The sequence below is a fragment of the Nyctereutes procyonoides genome, unplaced genomic scaffold, assembly GCF_905146905.1.
Source record: "Nyctereutes procyonoides isolate TBG_1078 unplaced genomic scaffold, NYPRO_anot_genome, whole genome shotgun sequence".
In the NCBI taxonomy this organism is placed as follows: domain Eukaryota; kingdom Metazoa; phylum Chordata; class Mammalia; order Carnivora; family Canidae; genus Nyctereutes; species Nyctereutes procyonoides.
The window spans coordinates 14,650,607-14,673,437 of NW_026575041.1; the positions used below are offsets into that span (position 1 = coordinate 14,650,607).

General features: G+C 33.5%; 1 protein-coding gene across 1 annotated transcript in view; it reads left to right on the forward strand.

Moving 5' to 3' along the window:
• Positions 1 to 22,831, forward strand: part of TMEM135 (transmembrane protein 135) — a 236,489-nt gene that overhangs the window by 37,394 nt on the left and 176,264 nt on the right. The window contains exon 4 of the mRNA XM_055320494.1: positions 4,024 to 4,057. Coding sequence (XP_055176469.1) covers positions 4,024 to 4,057 — 34 coding nt within the window. The remainder of the gene's footprint in view (positions 1 to 4,023; positions 4,058 to 22,831) is intronic.

The window sequence follows — 22,831 nt, forward strand, 5'->3', positions numbered from 1 at the left end:
TACAGTTGATAGGAACTTCCACTTTTTCTTTAATTTGTAATCCCCCCTTTTCATAGAACACAAAAAACGTATATTTTTGTACAATATATATATTTATAAGAGAGAAAGAGGACGTGGGGGAGAAAGAGAAGGAGAAAGAATATATAAACATTTAGAATTTAAATATATAAACATTTAAGTTATACCATGCCTGCTATACTCTCTAATAACCTTAGTTATGAAATATGGTATATACAATATCATTCAACAGTTTCAGAATGTTAGCCAAAGAATATATCTACTAAGGTTTCCAGAAAAAGAAAAAGACCATTACTGTCCATCTAATCAGATACAATAATGTTGTTAGAAGATAATGAAATTTAGACTTTCAGCAGACTGTGAGGATACCTTTTAATCTCCTGAAGTGTCAGGAAAATTTAATAATTTTAATGTTTTCCTTTGGGAAGAATGATACTCTTATTACATAGAGTGCTTAAACAGTGGTTCTTACTACTCGTTAAAGTAGTACCCCTTGCTGTGCACACCCCCTTAAATTTTGCCTGCAAGTTGAAGAACTTCACCCCTTCTTGTATCCAAAAAAAAGAAAAAGTGTATTTGCGATTCACTGAGCTCCACCCATCTCCCTATCCAGCGATTTCCAAAAGAACGGGAGTATTTGTGTATCATCATCTCCTGTGACATTTAAAAAGTTATTCTTCTTGGCCCTAGTCCTTCCTAGTTTAGCCTGGGCCACCTTTTGTTCTTACTGGCACCTCTCCTTCCCCATCACTATTGTCATCTGATGTCCAGGGAGAATTTATTCCACTAAGAAGGGAGCAACCTGTTTGTCTTCAGATCTTGGCTAGAATATAGTCAAATGATAAATAATAAAATGGCATTTGATTGAGTTACCGGTTTCTTGTGATACAAAACATATCTGGAGAAGTGGTAAACTAAATCAGTATTCTGATATTCTCACCTCCCAAATTGACATTGGAGCTGAAGTTGAAGACACCACACCAGGGAAACCTACAAAAAGAGTCTGCTGTATAATACAGCATATTGTGTCCTTCACAGATACTGTCTTTTAATTCGTGAGGCTATTAGTTCTGGGTTGGAATTCAGGTAAAGCTAGGAAGGAGGCGTTCTTCCTCATTATTTAAGAACAATAATTTGAAACTTGAGACCAGGATAGGTTGTAATTTAATAATAATACATCCTCTGCTTTTTCTCAGTAGTAAGAGTATGTCAGGGCTTTACTCATTCTTGAAGCTCAGAAGCCCGTTAGGTTATTGTTTTTTTTTTTAATAAATTAATTTTTATTGGTGTTCAATTTACCAACATACAGAATAACACCCAGTGCTCATCCCGTCAAGTGTCCCCCTCAGTGCCCGTCACCCATTCACCCCCACCCCCCGCCCTCCTCCCCCTCCACCACCATTAGGTTATTGTATTAAACAAGTCATTGCAGAATTTAAAGGTAAGTTAGTAATAGACAGTTTTTCTACCATAGAAGCAGTATTTTGGAAAGAACACGAAACTGACTCCTAACTCCTACTTGTCTTTGTGATATTTGTATTTGTAAGGAAACCACTTTTCTGTTTCTTGGTTTTTAGTAGAGTAAGGATAATAGTATCTGCATTACATATCACAGGACTATTGAGGATAAAATCTGATTTCAAATATTGATAATACCTTGTAGATTAAGTTTTATGCAAATGTAAAATAATCTAATCACATCTTTGCTTGCTAATAAATTGCTATCATTAATTTTCCCTCCTGTCTAATGGCTATCTTTTGTGATTATATTTCTGTATGTCTCTAATATATTCCTTTTTATAGGGCTGGGTTCCTAGTAACACTTTGTCTAGTAATTCAATATTTATTTAATGCCTATTAGATACCAGATACTATTGGGGGTAAGTGAAAATGTGAAGGTAAACAAAATAATCTTTGGTAGTTAAAGATAAACAGTTACATTATCAGGTAGATAATTTGTTGGATTTTAGAGATGGAAATAGATTAGTGGAACAAATACAGTAGTTCACTTCATAAGGAAATGTATCATCGGGTACTACCACTGAAATTGCAGAGACACTTTTGGTTTTGTAATTAAGTGTATATTGTTTTCTTTCTTCATACCAGCTTTTGGTAAGAATAGGTATCACTTAAGAAGGATTTAACTTTCTTTGTATGTGTGACTCTTGGATACAGATATTACTCTAATTTTTCTTTATATAACTTACTTAAAATAAGTACTATTAGAGCATTGATTTAGAATTTGGTAGGAACTAATAAGATCGGTAAAGATTAGTTAAGAACAATTTCAATTCATTTATACAAATCATAGACAAGAAAGCTAAAAGATCATCTTATTAGTGATTTTTAAAATCTTTTTTAGATGAGCAATAGAATTTTCTTGTTTTGCTGGGAACATTAGGACCTGCTGAGCAGGGTCATTGCCTGTGGGTTTTGGTTCCGTGGGTTTGTCTAGACCTCCTTCCCCTCTTCCACCAGAGTAGGTCCAATGTTATGTTTATATGTTGGTGATAAATGTATGTTTTTTCCTTTAATTGTTTTTTATGTTTAAAGATGTAAGTTAGGTAACCAGTCTTGTTCCCTCATTCTAATGACAAAAGTAAATTACAGAGTACCAGAGAATTAAAGTTAAATGAAACCCTGATTTTCAAACTTCAGTTGTTCAGTTAAATCATACTGCCTCCATGTGGCTTTAATGATATTAGAAATTTATTAAGCCATTTTAAATAGCGAACAATCAAGATTATGTGTGACTGGATTTTGACTTCAAGATTTTATTGACAATGTTAATGTTAAGACCGTGGCATGCAATTTAAATGAACATGATTTGATATTGGTACTTGTTTTATTTACAGTTTTTTTTAAGTACTAAAAATGTTCAATGTTGAAACTCCAAATACGTTTTTATAATTTTCAGTTTATTTTGACTCTGCCCTTAAACTCTTAAAACATTAAAGACCTCTTATGTGCTTCATTCATGGTCTTACATGCAGTATAAGTTAAATAAAGTGATTACGGGCATAAAATTATCCTTTGAGTTTCTACCTTAATTCTCAATAAGTTTGATAATTTGCAATTTTTCTGTAAAGTGAATGTTTATTGAACTTTCATTTGTCCTTTGGCATTAGAAAATTCACTTAGTGCCTAACTTCTCACTTAATCTCACTTAACAATGAAATTACAACCAAGGTGATTTAGTATGATTTGTAAGGACATCTAATGAACTGTTTGTTGTGTTATGTGTGAAATAAATAGAAGACCTGATTTTTTTTGCAATTAAATGTGCATTGTTTTGGCCTTGACATTTTGACAAGATGAATTCTTTAGATTTTTTAAATTAAATATAGAATTCTCTAGTGTAAATGTAGACTAATAGCAAATTATACTCCTCTTCCTCTGAATATATAACAATAAGAAAATAGTAATTTTTAAAGTAAAGCTATAATGGACATGTGACATTATAATATTCTCAAGTGTACAACATAATCATTCATTAATGGTATATATTATGAAATGATCACTACAGTAATCTTAGTTAACAATTACAAGGCAATAGTAATTTTGCATGGTTTTAATTAATGACCACTAAATAGAATGTTTAATGACCACTGAACAGAATGACTTGTGGAATCTTTTTTTTTTTTTTTATAAATTTTTTTTATTTATGATAGTCACAGAGAGAGAGAGAGAGGCAGAGACATAGGCAGAGGGATAAGCAGGCTCCATGCACCGGGAGCCCGACATGGGATTCGATCCCGGGTCTCCAGGATAGCGCCCTGGGCCAAAGGCAGGCGCTAAACCACTGCGCCACCCAGGGATCCCTGACTTGTGGAATCTATTTAGATCCAGTTGTTAAGGTACTGAAAACTTAGTTCAGTGTAATCTGCCATTTTTCTCAACTACTCCTGATAATTGTTTTGATTTCTAAAAAAATGATAAAGTGATTAGTAAATCAAATTGATTATTAATCTCACTCTGTCTCTTTTTTTTAAAAATTATTTGCAGGAGAGGCCTGCTCACAATTTATATGGCCAATTTGGTAAGTAATTCCTTTTTGTTGTTGTTGTTGCTTTTGAAGTTTTCCTGTGGGCTTTTTTATCTTTCTTTTTAAAATCAAGTTCCCTTAAAAAAAAAAAAAAGGAAAGGAAAGCTACTTAAATTTCAGAATATCTTGTGTCTCTGTTTTGAAGGATAGTCTTAAATATTTAAAAGAACCTTGTTGCCATCTAGTTTATTCCTGTCATATATGACTTAGTTCCATTTGTTTCAGGAGGAATAAGGGCACATTGCCCTGCTTCTATTGCCATTTCTTATGGGAAAATGATTTAAGGATGAGCTTTTGTGATGTCGTTATTCTTGAACATCAAAACAGCATTGATCCTATCTCCAAATACTGAGTATATTTAGTAACATATTAGCTGGGCTTCTAAATTACTAAGTTTATAGGAATGAAATCTATGGTAATATATAATGGTAAATATATAATATGGTAAATATATAATCAAGATTATATAATTATATAATTTTCAATTCCAAGTTCATTATTTAAAAATGTATTTATATGAAAATCTTTGAAAGTTGATAGGCAACATTAAAAAATTCAACTAAAAAAATTATTAGTCTTGAATTCTCTGACAAGGGAATAGAGTTCAGAGTACTACTTATAGCAACTCATTTCAATTATAAAATATTTAATTTTTGCTCTGCTTTTAACCATATGTCCGTTACTGTGCTATCTGCTGATACATAAGATGGAGGTAGTACTTATGCTTACGGAGTTTGCTGCTAGTGAAGAAGTCACAGTAGAAATAATAATGCTTGGAAGGGACTAGAATATAAATTATAGCATGCTGTGAGAATCATGATAGAGTATCAAACTATTCTGGGTGCTGCTCTTCGTTCTCATTTTTCAAAAAACTTAAAAATATTTCTGCATACTAGAATGGATTTGAGTTTTAATGTTTTTTTCTTTTCCCCTTTAACCATGCACATGCTTTTCTATACTACCATATGGTGTATACTTTAATATCCAAATACTATCTGTATTTATATACTTATCTTTAAATTCTAAGTCGAGTTTCACAAACTTTTTTTTGGTGTGTTGCCTGGTTAGATTAATTCCTGGAGAGATGATCTTTGACTTTGTTTGCTATAATCAATGTTGGAGATTGCCCTTAAAATATTGTATTTTTTAAGAATAAGCCTTTATTGAAGGAATCATATACATATCCAGTGCAGCTGTAAGAAATAATAGAGGGATCTCATATACACTCTACTCAGTTTCCTCTAGCAGTAAGATCTTATAAAAGTATAGTAGTAACAAAATTATGTTGATATTTACTGTAGTCAAGACGAAGAACCTTTCTTTCCTTTACAACAAGAATCAAAACTTAATTTTGATCTTTTATTAAGGATTTTTAAAAATCATTAACTGCAAAATTTTAATGAGATCAAAGGCCTTTTAAACATAGATTTTGACTATGTTGAAAGGAAAGTGAATTTGTACATAATATATTCTGGATCCCAGTGGTAATCTAGTAAGCTTAATTCTCTTTATCTAAACAGAGCCTTTTATTTATACTATTACTATACAAGTATTTCTGTAATAGGAGAGTAGTTGGTGCAGAGTAGGTAAAGATTTAAATATTTTCAGAGAGACCGAGTTTAGTCTTAAGAAATAACTTCTGTAACTTGATTAGTATTGCTTACTAGACTAAGTTAAAATTGTTGGTTTATAGTATCAACAACAATATTTCTAAATGTTAGGAGGTTTTATTTCAAAATTATTTATTGTATTTAGGTATCGTATTTCTGATTTAGAAATTACAGAAAAGCAGAAAAAAGAAAGTAAAAAACACCTGTAATTTTACCATGTAGTCATTATTATCATTTTAGTGTTTCTTATTCCCTTCACTTACAGTGTACATACATAAAGACACAACATAGATTCACACTACATTTTATATACCCTTGTTTAAAAATTGGGGACATATTCGTGACTATGCTGTCTAGTTTTTATTGCTCATGATATTAAAAATTATTTTTTGGAGGTTATGCTTCTACCTTTCTACTTCTTGTTATATCTTCATAATTGTGGGTTGGTTTCATACATATACATATATACACAGCCCCCCCCCAATGTTGGGAGACAATGAAATAATAATTCTTTGATCAATAATAATGTCATCTTGTTATTTTTGGCTGTGATAGTTACCCATTTCTTAGTTTTTTTGATCAGAAAATTTCAAAGGCATTAACATGCCTTTGAAAGGAGTTACAAGATAGAATATGCAGAACTGGTTTCATATTATCTTTATTATTTTTGTCTTTATTTTTATTAATAACTATTTGTTGTTGCATGCACTGTGCTTTGCTAGGTATTGGGACACAAATGATAAACTATCATTCTGTCCTAGAAATGAGTGTAGTTGAGGGTACAGGTATCCTTAGATCTGGATTTAAAATAAAGAGGTAATTAATAGTCCAAGATAGTGCATTCATGTTCACTATGTGATAAGCCAATACAGTCCTTAGAACCTTAGGAAAGAAAGTTAGCTTTGGGCAGAAGCAATCAGAAGGTTTCATGAATTACATCGGACTTGAACCTTGAAGCAAGGAGGGGACTCAGAGGCAGCTCCATCTTAGAGACATGTCACTGGTGACCACAGACAAAATTCTTGCCTTTCCAAGAATTGGCAAGTTGGGGTCAAGGTTTACAAACAAAAAAAAAAGGATAAGAACCATTGAACATCTACTGTGTTAGACACTGTGAGTGAAATTGTAGTCATTAAAATAAGCAAGGCATATAATTTCTGCTTCTAGGGGACCTTCTACTTTACTGGGGAGAGAAGTATGTAAACCAATGGAAATAAACCTCATCTCTGTTTTTTTTACTGATAGTTGTCTCAAAACAGAAAACAGTATAGTATTTATACTATGCAATTTTGAGTATACATTTTGCTAGTTGTGTTTGTGTTAGAGTTGTCGGGAACAGGTGGAGAGCGACATACTCTAAATAAAGGGCAGCTCTATTAGTGCTTTTGTTATTATCAAAAGATCTTTTCTGGTCTCCCTTATAGTTACTCTTATTACCCATGATATCTGTCAGTAAGCCCTGGCAAGTCTCAGTATTAGATCAGTAGTTTATAGCCTTAATGATTAACTAGCAGTTTTAATAATTATAAACTTAAGGCAATTGAACTACTACCTTTCTGGAAATGTTTACTTGTTATGTGTTTGCTAGCATATTTTGGAAGGAAAAGTGTACAATTTAAAAATAGTATAGGTTTTTAACTTTTTAGAATTAATAGAGAATTAGTTGTTAAAGGGCAAAATATATAAAAGGTATAGACAAAGTATAAAATGAGGAATTAAATGTTTTCTCTGGCTTCTGCCCACGATATGGCTCTGAAATGATGGGAATGTTTTCTTGGGGCTAATATACTAGAACCAATTACCTACAAGAATGCCAGCTGCTTAGATTCAACTGTGTCACAGTCTTATTTAAAAGAGAAGATATAAAATTTTGCATTGATATGATTTCCCTTTATTATGTTCGTTGTGGCAATGACAGGGTCCCAGTCTTTCAAAATTCATCATATTCTACTAGCAATTATTTAAAATGTGATGTTAAGTGTAGTTCATTTATGTTTAGTTTAATTAAAAGTCATTACATCTAAAAATCTATATAGGTTCCTTTGAAAACTTTTTTCAGCAATTTCATTAATGCAACCGAGCATTCAACAATGCATGTGTTTTAAAATTGTAAAATATATATTTAGTAGGCCTGCTTCTAGCATTTGTGTTTTAATTTTAAACATGCAGTGTCTTTGATTAAAACATCTGTATTTGATTTTTTAAACATAAGGTTTGAAAATGTTGATTCATATGTTTTCTTATAAGGCCACTGCAATTTAATTATATTTAGCAGCTATTTAATACATATCAGTACTGTGCTAGGCATATAAGAATACAAAAGAAATATGAAATGGATTGTAAACTAGTTGGAGAAATTTGACAGATGAACTTGAAAGAAATAAACTGAAAATATTTTATTCAAAAAACATTTATAAATACCCTTTCTCAAATTGCTCCTCTAAGCCTTCCCTCTGCAACATAGGACATCAACAATCCATCCAGTTCTCAGGCCAGAAACTTAGGAGTTTTCTAATCTTTTCTTCTCTATACTCTTAGTTCAGCCCATTAGGAAATCTTATTCTACTTCTAAGGTATATTCTGGATCTTACAGTGACTTGCTACCTCCATGATTTTAACCGTAGTCTGAGCCCTAACATTTCTTGCCTGAGCTACTTTAATAGCCTCACTGTTTTACATCTTTCTGCTCTTGTCTTCCTGTAGTCTGTCTTCCACATCAGTACTCAGCCATTGGAAATACAGATTACAGCATGTTGATCTGCTTGAGACATGGAAAAACCTTCCCCTTCCCACTATATACCAAATAAAATTCAAATGCCTTACCGTGGCTTCAAGTTCTGACTTCTACTTTTTCTTCTCATTCTTTCCACTGGCTTTTTTTTCTGTCTGTTTAACACTTGAAACTTGTTCTTTTATAGACTTAGCATTTTCTTTTCTTTTCTTTTTTTTTAAAGATTTTATTTATTTATTCATGAGAGACACAGAGAGAGGCAGAGACATAGGCAGACTCCCTGTGGGGAGCCCTATGCGGGGACTGGATCACAAGGCCCTGGGATCACGACCTGAGCGAAAAGCAGATGCTCAACCACTGAGCCACCCAGGTGCCTCAGGATTTGATTTTCTTTTTGCTTGGAAATCTGTTTCCCCAAATTTCTTGGCTAGCATCTCCTTCTTACATAGTTGACTCATTGTCACCTGCTGAGAGAGCCTTTTCTTATTATCAGAGTTAAACAATTTACCCTTCTCTCTCTATTCTCTATCTCATAATCTTGTCTTTTGTCCTCTAACTGGTAATCCTTTCTTTTTTTGTGTGGCATTTATAAATACTGAAATTGTTTTGTTGTTTTTTTCCTCCTCACTGTGTGTAAGCTGCTTAAGGGCAAGGACAGGCTCTTACTTGTTCACTGACATGTCTCTAGTACCTACAAATTGTGCTTATTAGCATATAGTATATGCTCAATAAATAAATTTTTTTTAGATTTATTTATTTATTCATTCAGAGAGAGCGAAGAGAGAGGCAGAGACACAGGCAGAGAGAGAAGCAGGCTTCATGCAGGAAGCCCGATGTCGGAATCGATCCTGGGTCTCCAGAATCACACCCCGGGCTGCAGGCAGTGCTAAACCGCTGCACCACCGGGGTTGCCCTCAATAAATAATTATTGAATGAATGTATATTGGGAGCAAGTACTATTAAAAATGGCAAAGATGAGAGAGAATGATCTTTATATCTGTTCTTATTTTGTCCCTCCATTAGCCCTAAGTCCCTCCTTTAAGCCAACCAAATGATCTCATTTTCCCACAGGAAATAAACCGAGGAGTAAGTGGATCTGTCCTTAGTTGAATTCCTGAACTAGTACATTCTTCTGTTGGAATCCTTCTTAGAAGTACCAGAATTAGGGGTGATACTCCTCTTCTGGTTCTGACTCTGATTCTTTGAATTAAATTGAGGAGTGTATTTCTGGTACCCACAATAACATTAGGCAACATTGAACTCTTACTTTAATTTGTAGAAGGTGAGATACTTTGTTATTTGAGAAGAGGTTCCTTATAGTTGCCATCACTCTCTTGGTTACAAAGGTAGAATAGAGGGAGATTTTCCTGGAGACTATAGCCAACCTTGTGAGCACAAAAAGGGGCATTATTAATGATGCTCTCTTATTTTCTTTTATTGGATAATTTAAAACTATATTTTCAAGATATATCTGTATTGTTGTATTTACTTGACACCATATTTTCAAAACCTATGTGTGTTGTTTTATGTACTTCCAATGCATTGCTTCTGACTGCTGCATGGTGTGTCAGAATATTCATCCTCTATGTATGTTCTATAATATTTTTTGAAGATATAAATCATATACCATAAAATTTACCCCTTTAAAGTTTACAATCCAATGATTTTTAGTATGTTCACAAAATGTGTATTTATGGTCACTATCTAATTTTAGAATATTTCAGACACTACATTTTACTTGTTCATTCTTCTAGCAGTGGATATCCACATTGCTTCCAACTCCTCAACATCTCAATGTGGTGATGAACATCTTTGTACATGACTGTATTATGGATTTTTCTGGGTGTGCATGGATATAATTTAAGAATATGGATTTTTAGGTCATGTACTTCCTGATAAAGGGACAGAATGGCTTAGAATGTGAGAAATACCATTATTCTAGTAGTTCATTTGGAGGTAGAATTCTTGTTACTTTAGGAGAGAGCTTTGTCTTGTGCTTTTTTGTCTTCTGTTTCCATTTGAGTACTTTGATTAATTATCTTAGGGATTTTACTGTTGGAGGTTGAACTTTGAAACTATTAGGGACTTTGCTATAAATGGCTTGGAGTACTACTTCAAGGTCACTTAGATCAAAAGAGAAAAGAGTATTTCTCTGGGTATACCTGTCATCATAACTAGTCTTCATACAGCTTTGTTTTTTATTTGCTTGGTAAACATAATATAAAATATATACAATAAAATTGAAAGAGACAAATGCAAAGGAAAACTAATAAAAATAAGTAAATAAATCTAAAAGGGACAAAGGAAACCAATATATAAGAAAGGAAAATGCAAAATACAAAAACAACCCGTATAATAAGCATTTGGCTTTCACTGACCTGTGAAGGGGGATATAGCTCCTCTTTGCTACTGCGTAGGCATGGTCTTAGCTGACATCCCCAGGTTGGGGTAGGGGAGTGAAGGCCTAGTTATCAGCTGGTGGGGATGAAAGTTTTGGTGTTTGGTACTCTCTGACTGTACTTGATATTGGTATTCTCTCACTTGATACTTGGTATTCTCTGACTCTTCCTTATTTGGGGGGAGGGTAGAGTACCTTGTTAAAGCTTTATGAAGGTGGTCATTTGGTCATTGCCGTTGGGCCACAGGATTTTTTTTTTTTTGTGGTGTTTGGTGGGAGTAGAGTGGTTATTGTCCAAAAGTTTGTGTTTTGATAGGCTGCCCTTTTCTTGATTCTTTAGCAAGACAGAGTAGATTTTTTTTGTCTGTGCATGTTAGCATTTCTAGCTTGTCAGGCCTCTTCAGCTCCAAGAGTGGGATAATTAAAGCAAAAAGAAAATGTAGGTACTCACTACTATGTTATCCTTTGAATTGTAAGATCTATAGATGATCTGTTCTCTTCTTTTCAATTTTCAGTCTTTAATGTTTGTATCTAATGTCCAGGGTTTTTAGTTGTAATTAGCGGGAAGAATAAGGAAAAGGCATGTACCTAATCTTTCCAGAAGCAGAAGTCCTTCTTCATATTTTTCTTTGGTAGTTAGAAATAACCAAGCACTTAAGAAAACAAGGCACCAAGATCAAGATCTGGCAGAAATAATAAACAACAAAACAGACCTGCAGAGACTATGTGTATTGGGATTATCTGAAAATGTTATAAAACTTATGTTTACTATGTGTAAAATAAAAGATGATTTCTGATGCAGGCTCAATTGGAGTAACAGGGAACATATTTATTTACTCTTCTGCCTGAAACAACAAAAAAAGTGAAAAAAGAAACAACAGTTTTCAAAATATTGTACATTAAGCAGTGAAGAACAGTGACCCCTGAAGGATTGAAACCTGCAAGATGAGCCCTGTGATTGCTTTGGCTTACTACCTGGAAAGCATTTCTAGGCCATGAAGAAGGGATGTAAAACAGGCATAGCCTAACTGTGTCCCAGAGTTGACAAGATATAGCCAAGAGTCCAAGGAGACAAAGTGGCCACAGTTTGCATTGCAGGAGGAGAGGTGAGAGATAGAGGGCTCCAGAGATGTGCAGAGGATCCCAGCAAATAGGTGAGTTCTGATTGGTGCATGCATGTGAGGAATCTACTGAAGTTGGGGAAAAAAACCAGCCAAACTCATCATCCATCAGAGGGTAAAAAAAAATCCTCTGGAATCAGACAGGGCTAGAAATGGTTATTGTTCCCACCATTAAAGGTGGAGAATTTGATAATTTGCAAGGCATTGTGAAGAGTTAGAAGCATTAGAAGTCATTGAAGCATTAAAAGGATTTTACGTCAGGGTGGGGCAAGATTAGTCCTAGAGTAAATACTGCTCTGGGCCTGTCTACAACAATAACACCACCACCACCACAAACAAGACAGGAATCGGGCAGCCCCGGTGGCGCAGCACTTTAGCGCCACCTGCAGCCCAGGGCGTGATCCTGGAGACCCTGGATCGAGTCCCAGGTTGGGCTCTCTGCATGGAGCCTGCTTCTCCCTCTGCCTGTGTCTCTGCCTCTCTCTGTCTCTCTGTGTCTCTATGAATAAATAAGTAAAATCTTAAAAAAAAAAAAGACAAGAAAGAATCTGTTTCCAAATGACTGTATCCCAAAATAAATTTAAGGAAAATTATGGGAAAACAAAAATAGACAATAATTAAGGTAAAAACCACAATGTCTAGCATAAATGAAAAATTAGCAGGCATGATAAGAATTAGGGAAATGGCCAATAATGATGAGAGAAATCAATAATTTGAAACCAACTCAGAAGTGATACCTATTGTACAATTAATAGACAAGGACATCAAAACACTAATTATTATTATATTCCATATAATCAAGAGGCTAGGAGAAATACTGAACATGTTAAGCAGATATGGAAGATATAAAAAAAGATCCAAATTAAACTTTTAGAGATGAAAGCTGTAACATCTGAGATGAAAAATTCACAGAATAGGATTAATGGCATATCAGACCTTGCAGAAAAGATTAGTGAACCTGAAGGGATAGCAATAAAACTATCCAAAAGAAACACCAAGAGAAAGTAAGAAATATGAACAGAGTATTAGTGATTTAGTAGAACAATTTGAATTGGCCCAAAATGCATACAAAAGTCTCTGAAAGAGAGAGGGAGGGAAGGTCAGTAAAAGTATTTGGAGAAATAATGGATGAAAGTGTCTCGTATTTGATGAAAACTAAACCATCATATTCAAGAAGCCTAATGAAACTCAAGCATCTGGGAACAGGAAGGAAACTAATCATAGTCAGCTAACCCAGTGATAGAGAAAAATATTGAAAGCATCCAAAGAAAAGAGAAACATTTTATACGGAGGAACAGAGATGATGACAGCAAATCTTTCATTGGGGATAATATGGACCAGAAGAGAATTAAGCAACATCTTTAAAGAACTGAAGAAAAGGAACTGTCAACCTAGAGTTGTATAACTAGAAAAATATTTTTTAAGATTTTATTTATTTATTTATTTGAAAGAGAGAGAGAGAGAGAAGGGGGTGGGGAAGGACCAGAGGGAGAGGGGCAAGCAGACTCTGTGCTGAGTGCAGAGCCTGATGTGGGGTGTGATCTCAGGATCCTGAGATCATGATGTGAGCCAAAATCAGGAGTTGGAGACTTAACCCATTGAGCTACCTGGCACTCCTAGAAAAATCTTTGTAAAAAACAACGATAAGGGGATCCCTGGGTGGCACAGCAGTTTGGCACCTGCCTTTGGCCCAGGGCGTGATCCTGGAGACCCGGGATCGAATCCCACATCGGGCTCCCGGTACATGGAGCCTGCTTCTCCCTCTGCCTGTGTCTCTGCCTCTCTCTCTCTCACTGTGTGCCTGTCATAAAAAAAAAAAAAGTGTTAAAAAACAAACAAACAAAAAAAAACAATAAGGACCTTTTCAGACATACAGACCTGAAGAAATCATCACCAGCAGACCTGTAGTAGAGGAAATGTTGAAGTTTGTCAAGAAGTATTCAGGAAGATGGTAACATTTGGAAATCTAGGTCTATACAAAGATATGAAGATCACTGGAAATGGTAACTACATGGGTGAATATAAAACATACTTTTCATATATATATATCTTTAAAAGTACAATTATAAAAATAACAACAATGTAGGTTGTCAGGGTTATAGCATATGCAAAAGTAAAGTATAGCAACAGTAGTGAAACATTCAAGAGGAAAGAATGAAAGTGCAATGTAAGATTTTTATGCTATTTGGGTTATAATAGTCCTAAATATTTATGTGCCTAATAAGGATTCAAAATAAATAAAGCAGAAATTGACACGGACAGAACTGCTATGAGAAATACACAAACTCACAATTATATTTGGAGCTTAACAACATTCTTCTCTTAATAATTGATAGTGTCAAAAGAAAATTAAGGCTATAGAAGCCTTAAATAACACTATTAACTAACTTGATGTAGTTGACATTTTTAGAATTCTCTATCCAACAACAGAATGCACATTATTTTCAAGGGCCATTGAGATTGACCGTATTCTAGACTACAGAACAAGTCTCCAAGGATTCAAGTTATACAATTTGTTGTTTGGCCATAGTGTAATTACATTTAAAACAGTAAAAGATACTAGAAAAATCTCCAAATATTTAGAAAGAAACGTGCTTCAGAAGATATCAGAAGAGAAACTAGAAAGTATTTTAATCTGAACAAAAAAAAAAGCAAGCAACATATCAAAATTTGTGGCATATATTTACTGCCTACTAAGAGGGAATTTATAGCACTAAATGTTTATAAAAAGAAGAAAGGTCTTAAATAATTGGCTTCAGTTTGTATTTTAAGAAACTAGAAAAGGAAGAGTAGTTAAGCCCAAAGAAAGCAGGAGTAAGGGAATAATAAATTAGTGTGGAAATAAGTTTTTCTATGAAAACCAAAGAAAAAACTAAATACACCCAAAGCCAGTTCTTTGAAAAATGAATAAAATTGATAAATCTCTAGCCAGACTGATCAGAAAAAGAAGAGAGAGTATACAAATTACTAATACCAGGAATGAGAGAAGTGGTATCAACATACAGCATATAGGTATTAAAAGTTCACTACTATTGATAATTTGAGCAAGTTTAAGTCCATATATTTTATTTGACAACTTAGATGAAATGGTTACATTTCTTGAACAATACAAACCATAAGAATTCACTCAAGAAGAAATAGATAACATGATCATCCATTTATTAAAGAAATTGGATTTGTAGTTAGAAACCATTTCCCAAAGAAAATGCTAGGCCTTGATAGCTTTGCTGGTGAGGTCTACTAAAATATTTAAAGGAGAAATAATGCCAGTTTTACTCAAACTGAAACTCCCTAGCCTTGACTCCTATGCAGCACCATCACTTGTGCTGGAACAGTGCTACTTTGGGAACACTTGGCGTTCTTCAAACACCCACAGACACCATTCTGATGTGGGAGTAAAAACAGAGCACTGAAATAGGGTTGAATGGGACTCCAGGTATCAGAAAGTTGAAGAGAAGTGATTACCTTCATAATCATTAACATACTTAATTCTTTTTGAGTTGAAGTATAGTTGACATATAATGCTAAATTATTTTCAAGTGTACAACATAGTGATTTAACAGTTATATACATTATGAAATGCTCACTATGATTAATTATATTACAGTATTATTGACTATATTCCCTATGCTGTTTTTTTTTTCATCCCTGTGACTTATTTATTTTATAACTGGAATTTTGTAACTCTTAATTTTTCACCTATTTTGCCTATCCTTTCCCTTAGGCAACAATCAATTTGTTCTCTATAAGTCTGCATCTCTTTTTGTTGTTTTTTTTGTTTGTTCATTTGTTTTGATTTTGAGAGTCTACATGTAAGTGAAATATGGTTCTTATCTTTTCCTGTCTGGCTTATTTCACTTAGCATAATCCTCTAGATGCATCCATATTGTCACGAATGGCAAGATTTCATTCGTTTTTTTTATGGCTTGAGTAATATTCCATTGTGTATATATTCCACGCCTTCTTTATCCACTTAATCTATCAGTGAACACTTTAGTTGCTTCCATATCATGGCTGTTGTAAATAACATTGCAATAGACAGAGGTGCATGTATCTTTTCAAATTAGTATTTTCATTTTCTTCTAGGAAATACTCAGAAGTGGGATTAATGGATTATATGGTGTTTCTGTTTTTAGTTTCTTGAAGACCTCCATACTGTTTTTCAGGGTTGCTGCATTGATTTACTTTCCTACTAACAGTACACAGGGGTTTACTTTTCTCTATATCATTGCTGACACTTGTTACTTATCTTTTTGATTTGAGTCATTCTGACTAATATGAGGTGAGATCTTATTGTGGTTATGATTTGCATTTCTCTAATGATTAGAGATGTTGAGCATCTTTCATGTGTCTCTTGGCCATTGGTATATCTTCTTTGGAGAAATGCCTATTCAGGTCCTCTGCACATTTTAAAACTAGATTATTATTGTTATTTTTTGGTGTTGAGTCATGTGAGTTCTTTATATGTGTTGGGTGTTAACTCCTTTTGGATATATTATTAGCAGATATCTTCTATTCAGTAGGATGCCTTTTCGTTTTGTTAATGGTTTCCTTCACTGTGCAAAAGCTTTTTATTTTGATATAATCCCAGTTGTTTATTTTGCTTTTGTGCCCTTTGGCTGAGTAAACAGATCAGAAAAATATTGCTAAGGTTGGTGTCCAAGAGATTATTGCCTATGTTTTCTTTTAGGGATTTTATGGCTTTGGGTCTTACTTTTAGGGTTTTATTCCGTTTGAGTTTATTTTTGTGTATAAGGAAATGATCCCGTTTCATTCTTTTGTATGTAGCTTTCCAATTTTCCCAACACTGTTTATGGAAGATACTGTCTTTTTCCCATTATATATTCTTGCCTCCTTCATCATGGATTAATTCACCATATATATGTGAGTTTCTTGGCTCTCAGTTCTCTTCTGTTGATCTATGTGTCTCCTTTTGTGCCAGTACCATACTGTTGTGATTACTCTAGCTTTGTAGTATATCTTGAAACCTAGGATTGTGATAACTCCTGCTTTGAATAAATAATCTTGAGATCTCAAGATTGCTTTGGCTTTTTGGGTCTTTTTTGGTTCCATACAGATTTTAGGATTTTTCATTCTAGTTATGTGAAAAATACTATTTGTATTTTGATAGGGGTTGCATTGGATCTGTGGGTTGCTTTGGGTAGTATAGACATTGTAATAGTATTAATTTTTCCAGTCCAGTCCAGTCCAGTCCATGGTATATTTTTTCATTTATTTGTCTTGCCTTTACTTTCTTTCATCAGTGTTATATAGTTTTCAGAATAAATTTATTCGTAGGTATGTCATTCTCTTTGATCAATCATAAGTGAGATTCTTTTCTTTATTTCTCTGCTATGTATAAACTGTACATCTGATTACTAGGAGTTTATATTCAAAAAATATATATATATATAAGGAACTCATACAACCAAATATAAAAAAATGTGATTAAAATTTGGCAGAGGACTTAAAAAGACATCATTCCAAGAGGACATATAGTGGCCAACAGGTACCTAAAATAATGCTCAACATCCCTAATTGTGAGGGGAATGAAAATCAAAACCAGAGTTAGATATCACTTCCTGCCTGTTAGAATGGTCATTATCAAAAAGAAAAGAGATAAATGTTGTTGATGATGTGGAGAAAAGGGAACAGTTGTGCATTATTGGAAGGAATGTAAATTGGTACAACCACTGTGAAAAGCAGTATGGTTGTTCCTCAAAAAATTAAAAACAGAGCTACCAAATAATCCAGCAATTATACTTATATATACTTATATATCTGAAGGAAATGAAATAATTATTTTTAAGATATTCATATTCATTGCTCCTATTTTCAGTGCAGCATTATTTGCCAAAGCCATGACGTTTAAAGAATTTGTGTCTCTCAATGAATGAATGGATAAAGAAAATGTGTGGTGATACATACACACACACACACACACACACACACACACGGAGGAATAATATTTGGTTGTAAAAGAAGGAAATCCTGAAATTTGGAATAACTGGATCGGATATTGAGGGTGTTATTTTAAGTGAAATAAGTGGAATAAAGAAAGATGAATACTACATGATTTCCCTTATATGTGGAAACTAAAAAAAGCAGATGATATATAGAGATAGAATACAGTGGTGGTTGCCATGAGCTGGGTTGGAGGTAGAGGAAATAAAGAGATGCTGGTCAGTGAGTACAAATTAGTAAATTCTGAGGATTTAGTGTATAGCATTGTGATTATAATTAACAATATTGTATTATATACTTTAAAGTTGCCAAGAAAATATAAAATATAAAATATTCTCACCATTAAGGAAAAGATAATTATGTTAGGTGATGGAGATTTTAACTAATGTTATTGTGGTAGTCATTTTGCAACATATACATGTATGAAGTTATCACATTGTACACCTTAAACTTAAAAAATATTGTATTTCTTTTTTTTTTTAATATATTTATTTATTTATTTTTTATTTTATTTACGATAGTCATACAGAGAGAGAGAGAGGCAGAGACACAGGCAGAGGGAGAAGCAGGCTCCATGCACCGGGAGCCCGACGTGGGACTCGATCCCGGGTCTCCAGGATCGCGCCCTGGGTCAAAGGCAGGCGCCAAACCGCTGCGCCACCCAGGGATCCCAAAAATATTGTATTTCTATTATATCTCAATAAAATGAAAATAAAATGAAAAATAAATTTATCAGCATATTATGTAGATTTCTGCTGATAATCTACTTAAATACTAGATAAATAGGTAAAATATATTTTGAGTTGCTAGTGGAACAGCACTAGAAGTATTCACTTTTATGTCATCTTTCTTACTTTGCCTGTTTTTCTCTCCCTCTTCTTGATTTTGTTTTTATTTTTACTCGTGTGCATGCTTATGGGTAGGGAGTTAACAGTATCAAGGTCACTACTGTTAGTATAATATAAAATATTTACTAATCTCTCTCTGTTAGATTAACATTTCATTTTCCTTGGCAGTCTCCAGATGATGTCCTCTGTTACAAGCATTTGACAGTTTGATGCGAGGTCAATACAAATCACTGGAAAATGAAATTGCAGGTCTTTAAAAGATACGGCATTTCATGAAGCCCCTTATAGTTAATATTTATGAAAAAATGAATCACTGAGAAGTGTGGACCTGTCAGCTGACAGCTGAAGAAAGTTTTGAAATTTATTTTTTTAAGTTCCAGTCCCGAATTAGACTATTTCCTCACTATTTCCTCTGAAATGTTTGTCCTTGTTATAAGTTGACCAAAATTCTCTTTGTGAGTTTTTGGTTTTAATTACTCCTAGATAATATGGACCTTCCAACGTCCTTTAAAAATTTTTTTAATTTGGGGCACCTGGGTGGCTCAGTGGTTGAGCATCTGCCTTTGGCTCAGGTCATGATCCTGGGCCATATTCTACTTAGAATATGGTTTAGGAGCCCAAGGATAGAAAATGAAATCAACATTCTGCCAGCCAGTATATTAGACTGAGTCTACAGGACTGAGATTACTTTTTGAATAGTTTCTTCCGAGTGTCCATGAGTTGTAGTTTATACTGATAAGAATGAATTATATGTGAATTGTATTATGTGTGAGCCATTGCACTTAGGCTGTTTTTATATGTGTTACAGACTACTGTAAATAAGGGTAAAAGAAACCTTACTGAGGCTGATCATGAACTGAGGGACATATCTTTGTAGGGCCTGGAAGTAACCGTACAGATTAGTTAACCAAGAGTGTGCAGTTCTTGTAATGGTGTATTTCTTTTACAACAGAGACTTTGGCATACTAGCTAGTCCTGCACATAGCTAGGAAAACAAGTTTAGGCTAGAACACCTTATTCCAGAAAATCCATGCATCACCTTTATTATCTTTGGTCCCAAACAAAAGCTATATATGCAGAGAATTTTGAAGAAATGTGGAATCTTGAGCTCTGTAAGAGAAACTCTGACAACTAATTTGTTTAAAAAAAAGTGTGTGTGGGGGGGATCCCTGGGTGGCTCAGCGGTTTAGTGCCAGCCTTTGGCCCAGAGTGCAATCCTGGAGTCCCGGGATCGAGTCCCCTATCAGGCTCCTGGCATGAAGCCTGCTTCTCCGTCCCCCTGTGTCTCTGCCTCTCTCTCTCTCTCTCTCTCTCTCTCTCTCTCTGTCTATCATAAATAAATAAATAAATCTTTAAAAAAAAAGGGGACTGATTAAACACTTAATGAAATAATTTATATTATAGTTTAAAATATGTATTAAAGATATTAATTTAATTTTAAGAATTTTTTATAAGCCAGATTAAGAATGCAGTGTCTATTATTTTGTTTAAAATGATTCATAGTTGGGGATCCCTGGGTGGCGCAGCGGTTTGGCGCCTGCCTTTGGCCCAGGGCGCGATCCTGGAGACCCGGGATTGATTCCCACGTCGGGCTCCCGGTGCATGGAGCCTGCTTCTCCCTCTGCCTGTGTCTGTGCCCCCCTCTCTCTCTCTGTGTGTGACTATCATAAATAAATAAAAAATTAAAAATAAAATAAAATAAAATAAAATGATTCACAGTAATGGTCAAAGCCTGTGACATTTTATTAATATTCTTTCAAAAACTTTTTAAAACAAATTTATGTATGTGTATATGTTTTATGTATTTATATATTTATTTTTATTGAAGTATAGTTGATACACAATATTAGTTTTGTCTGTACCAAGATCGTGATTCTGTAAGTCTATATATATAGATTGTGCTATTCCAACCACAGATATAGCTACCATCTGTCACCATACAACGAACGCTATAACAATAACATTGACTATGTTCCCTATGCTGTGCCTTTCATCCCCATTACTTATTCTTTCCATAACTTGAAGCCTATATCTCCTATTCCCTTTCATCCATTTTGCCCATCCTCCCTTACTTGTGGTGGCCAGCACTTTGTTCTCTGTATCTGTGGGTCTGGTTCTGCTTTTGGTTTGTTTATTCATTTGTTTTGTTTTTTAGATGCCACATATAAGTGAAATCATATGGTATTTGTCCTCTCCGACTTAAACCTTCTTAATAATTCTAGGTCTTTAGTTTATAAATTTCTTTTTCTTTGCATTGGAAATGACGTTAGTGACTTTACTCTTTATAGATTTCTGTCTCCATATTTTTTAAGGTAAATTAAAGTGATTTTATTTGTCTTGAGAACTGTAGTTTATCCCTTCCCTGCCTCATGCCAGTCCCTCTTTATTTCAGTAAACACTTTTATAGTCACCTTCACTTTTATACTTATGCAACTGAACTCTATTTACATAGAATTTACTACCTTTGAGGTCTATAAATTGTGTAATTTAATAGCTTAGTTGGCATTGACTTTTCTATTAATTTTTTACATTTAGCTGATATTAGGTAAGGTAGATAGTTAAATTTACAAATATTTACTCTTGAGTAGAATACTCATGATTCAGTTTTTTTGGGGGTACTGTTTATAATTTTACTTTCTAAAACAGGTTTTCTGTACATAGCAATTTTAGTTTAATGTCACAAATGAAAAGGAGAAGTCGAGTCTGTAATATTTAAATTTATCATTGGGCTGGTCATTTTGGAATTGCAGTCTGAGAAGATCTTTGGGATACTTGTGGCACAGTTTTAGAAATTCATTAAAAATCAAATCGATTTATGTAGAATTTAGCTTAACACATCAAAATAAATAAAATCATATCAATCTATTTACTTTTCATTTATCTTAGGACATAGATTAAAGATAATTTTAGTTCTTTAGCAAGTCTGAAGATTAAAAAATAGGTTTATAAAATCACTTTTCAATTTTTACTCTTGCAGGAAACAAGATCCATTTTGTTATTGTTTTATAGCTTTGACCCACTTCTGGCCAATGATATATATATGACGGTAGCTGTGAATTTATGTGCTACAACTGCATGTATTGACATAGTTTACAGTGTAAAATTACATATTTCTAAATTTAGAATTGGCATAATTCATCTGGATAATTATTAGCCTTTATAAGCATACTTTTATTCTGCTTTAAGTCAGAAAACAGCTATTTTGAAAGCCTAAGCTTTTTTAACATATGGCTTCAATTTGCATTTTAATCAGAATATGGAAGTCATTACTCTGACATCTGAAACTGAGGTAGCAATAAAAAATTATCACTAACAGGACAGCAGACACAATTTATTTTGTGTTTATTACTGGGTGGCCTTCTTGAAACTTTCACGAACTAATTGATTCCAGATATTAGAAAATTATAATTAAACTATGACATTTATTTTGGATGCATTTAAGTCTTAATAAGATTGATATAAATTAATGATTTGTATCTATTAATATTTATAGCATATGTGCACAACACACATATTCATATATATTCATATGTATGTCTATGAAGTATAGACCAAGAACCAAAATGATTCATTTGAAAAATGCTAAATGGCTTAATTATATTTAATATGTCGGAAGTGAGAATGTTCGTGAAAAAGAATTTCAGGTTTTATTCTAAGTATTTTCCAGTCTTATTGTGAGGATATATTATTTTTATAATACGGATAATTTGCAACATGAGATGATATTTAATTAATCTCTAAATTTTATTTTAAAATATGCAATCATAATTGTTTAAAACACTGTTAAAAATTATTGAAACTAACTTCTTAATGGAGAACATACTTAAATGTACAATGTTCTGTGGTTTAGAATGTTATCTTTCATCTTAAAATTTTAAGATAATCTTTACACTTAGCAAATATATTTTAACTTCTAATATATTCCATATGTTGGGCGAAGTGTTGGGGAAAACAATGACTAATAAAACATAGTTCTTGTCCTTGAGAAACTCGAGGTATAATGAAGTGGAAGACTGGCAAATAGATAACCTTACAGTATGATATGCTAAATATTATGTTAGTGATGTGAAGAAAAGACAAAATAGTTTGTCAGGAA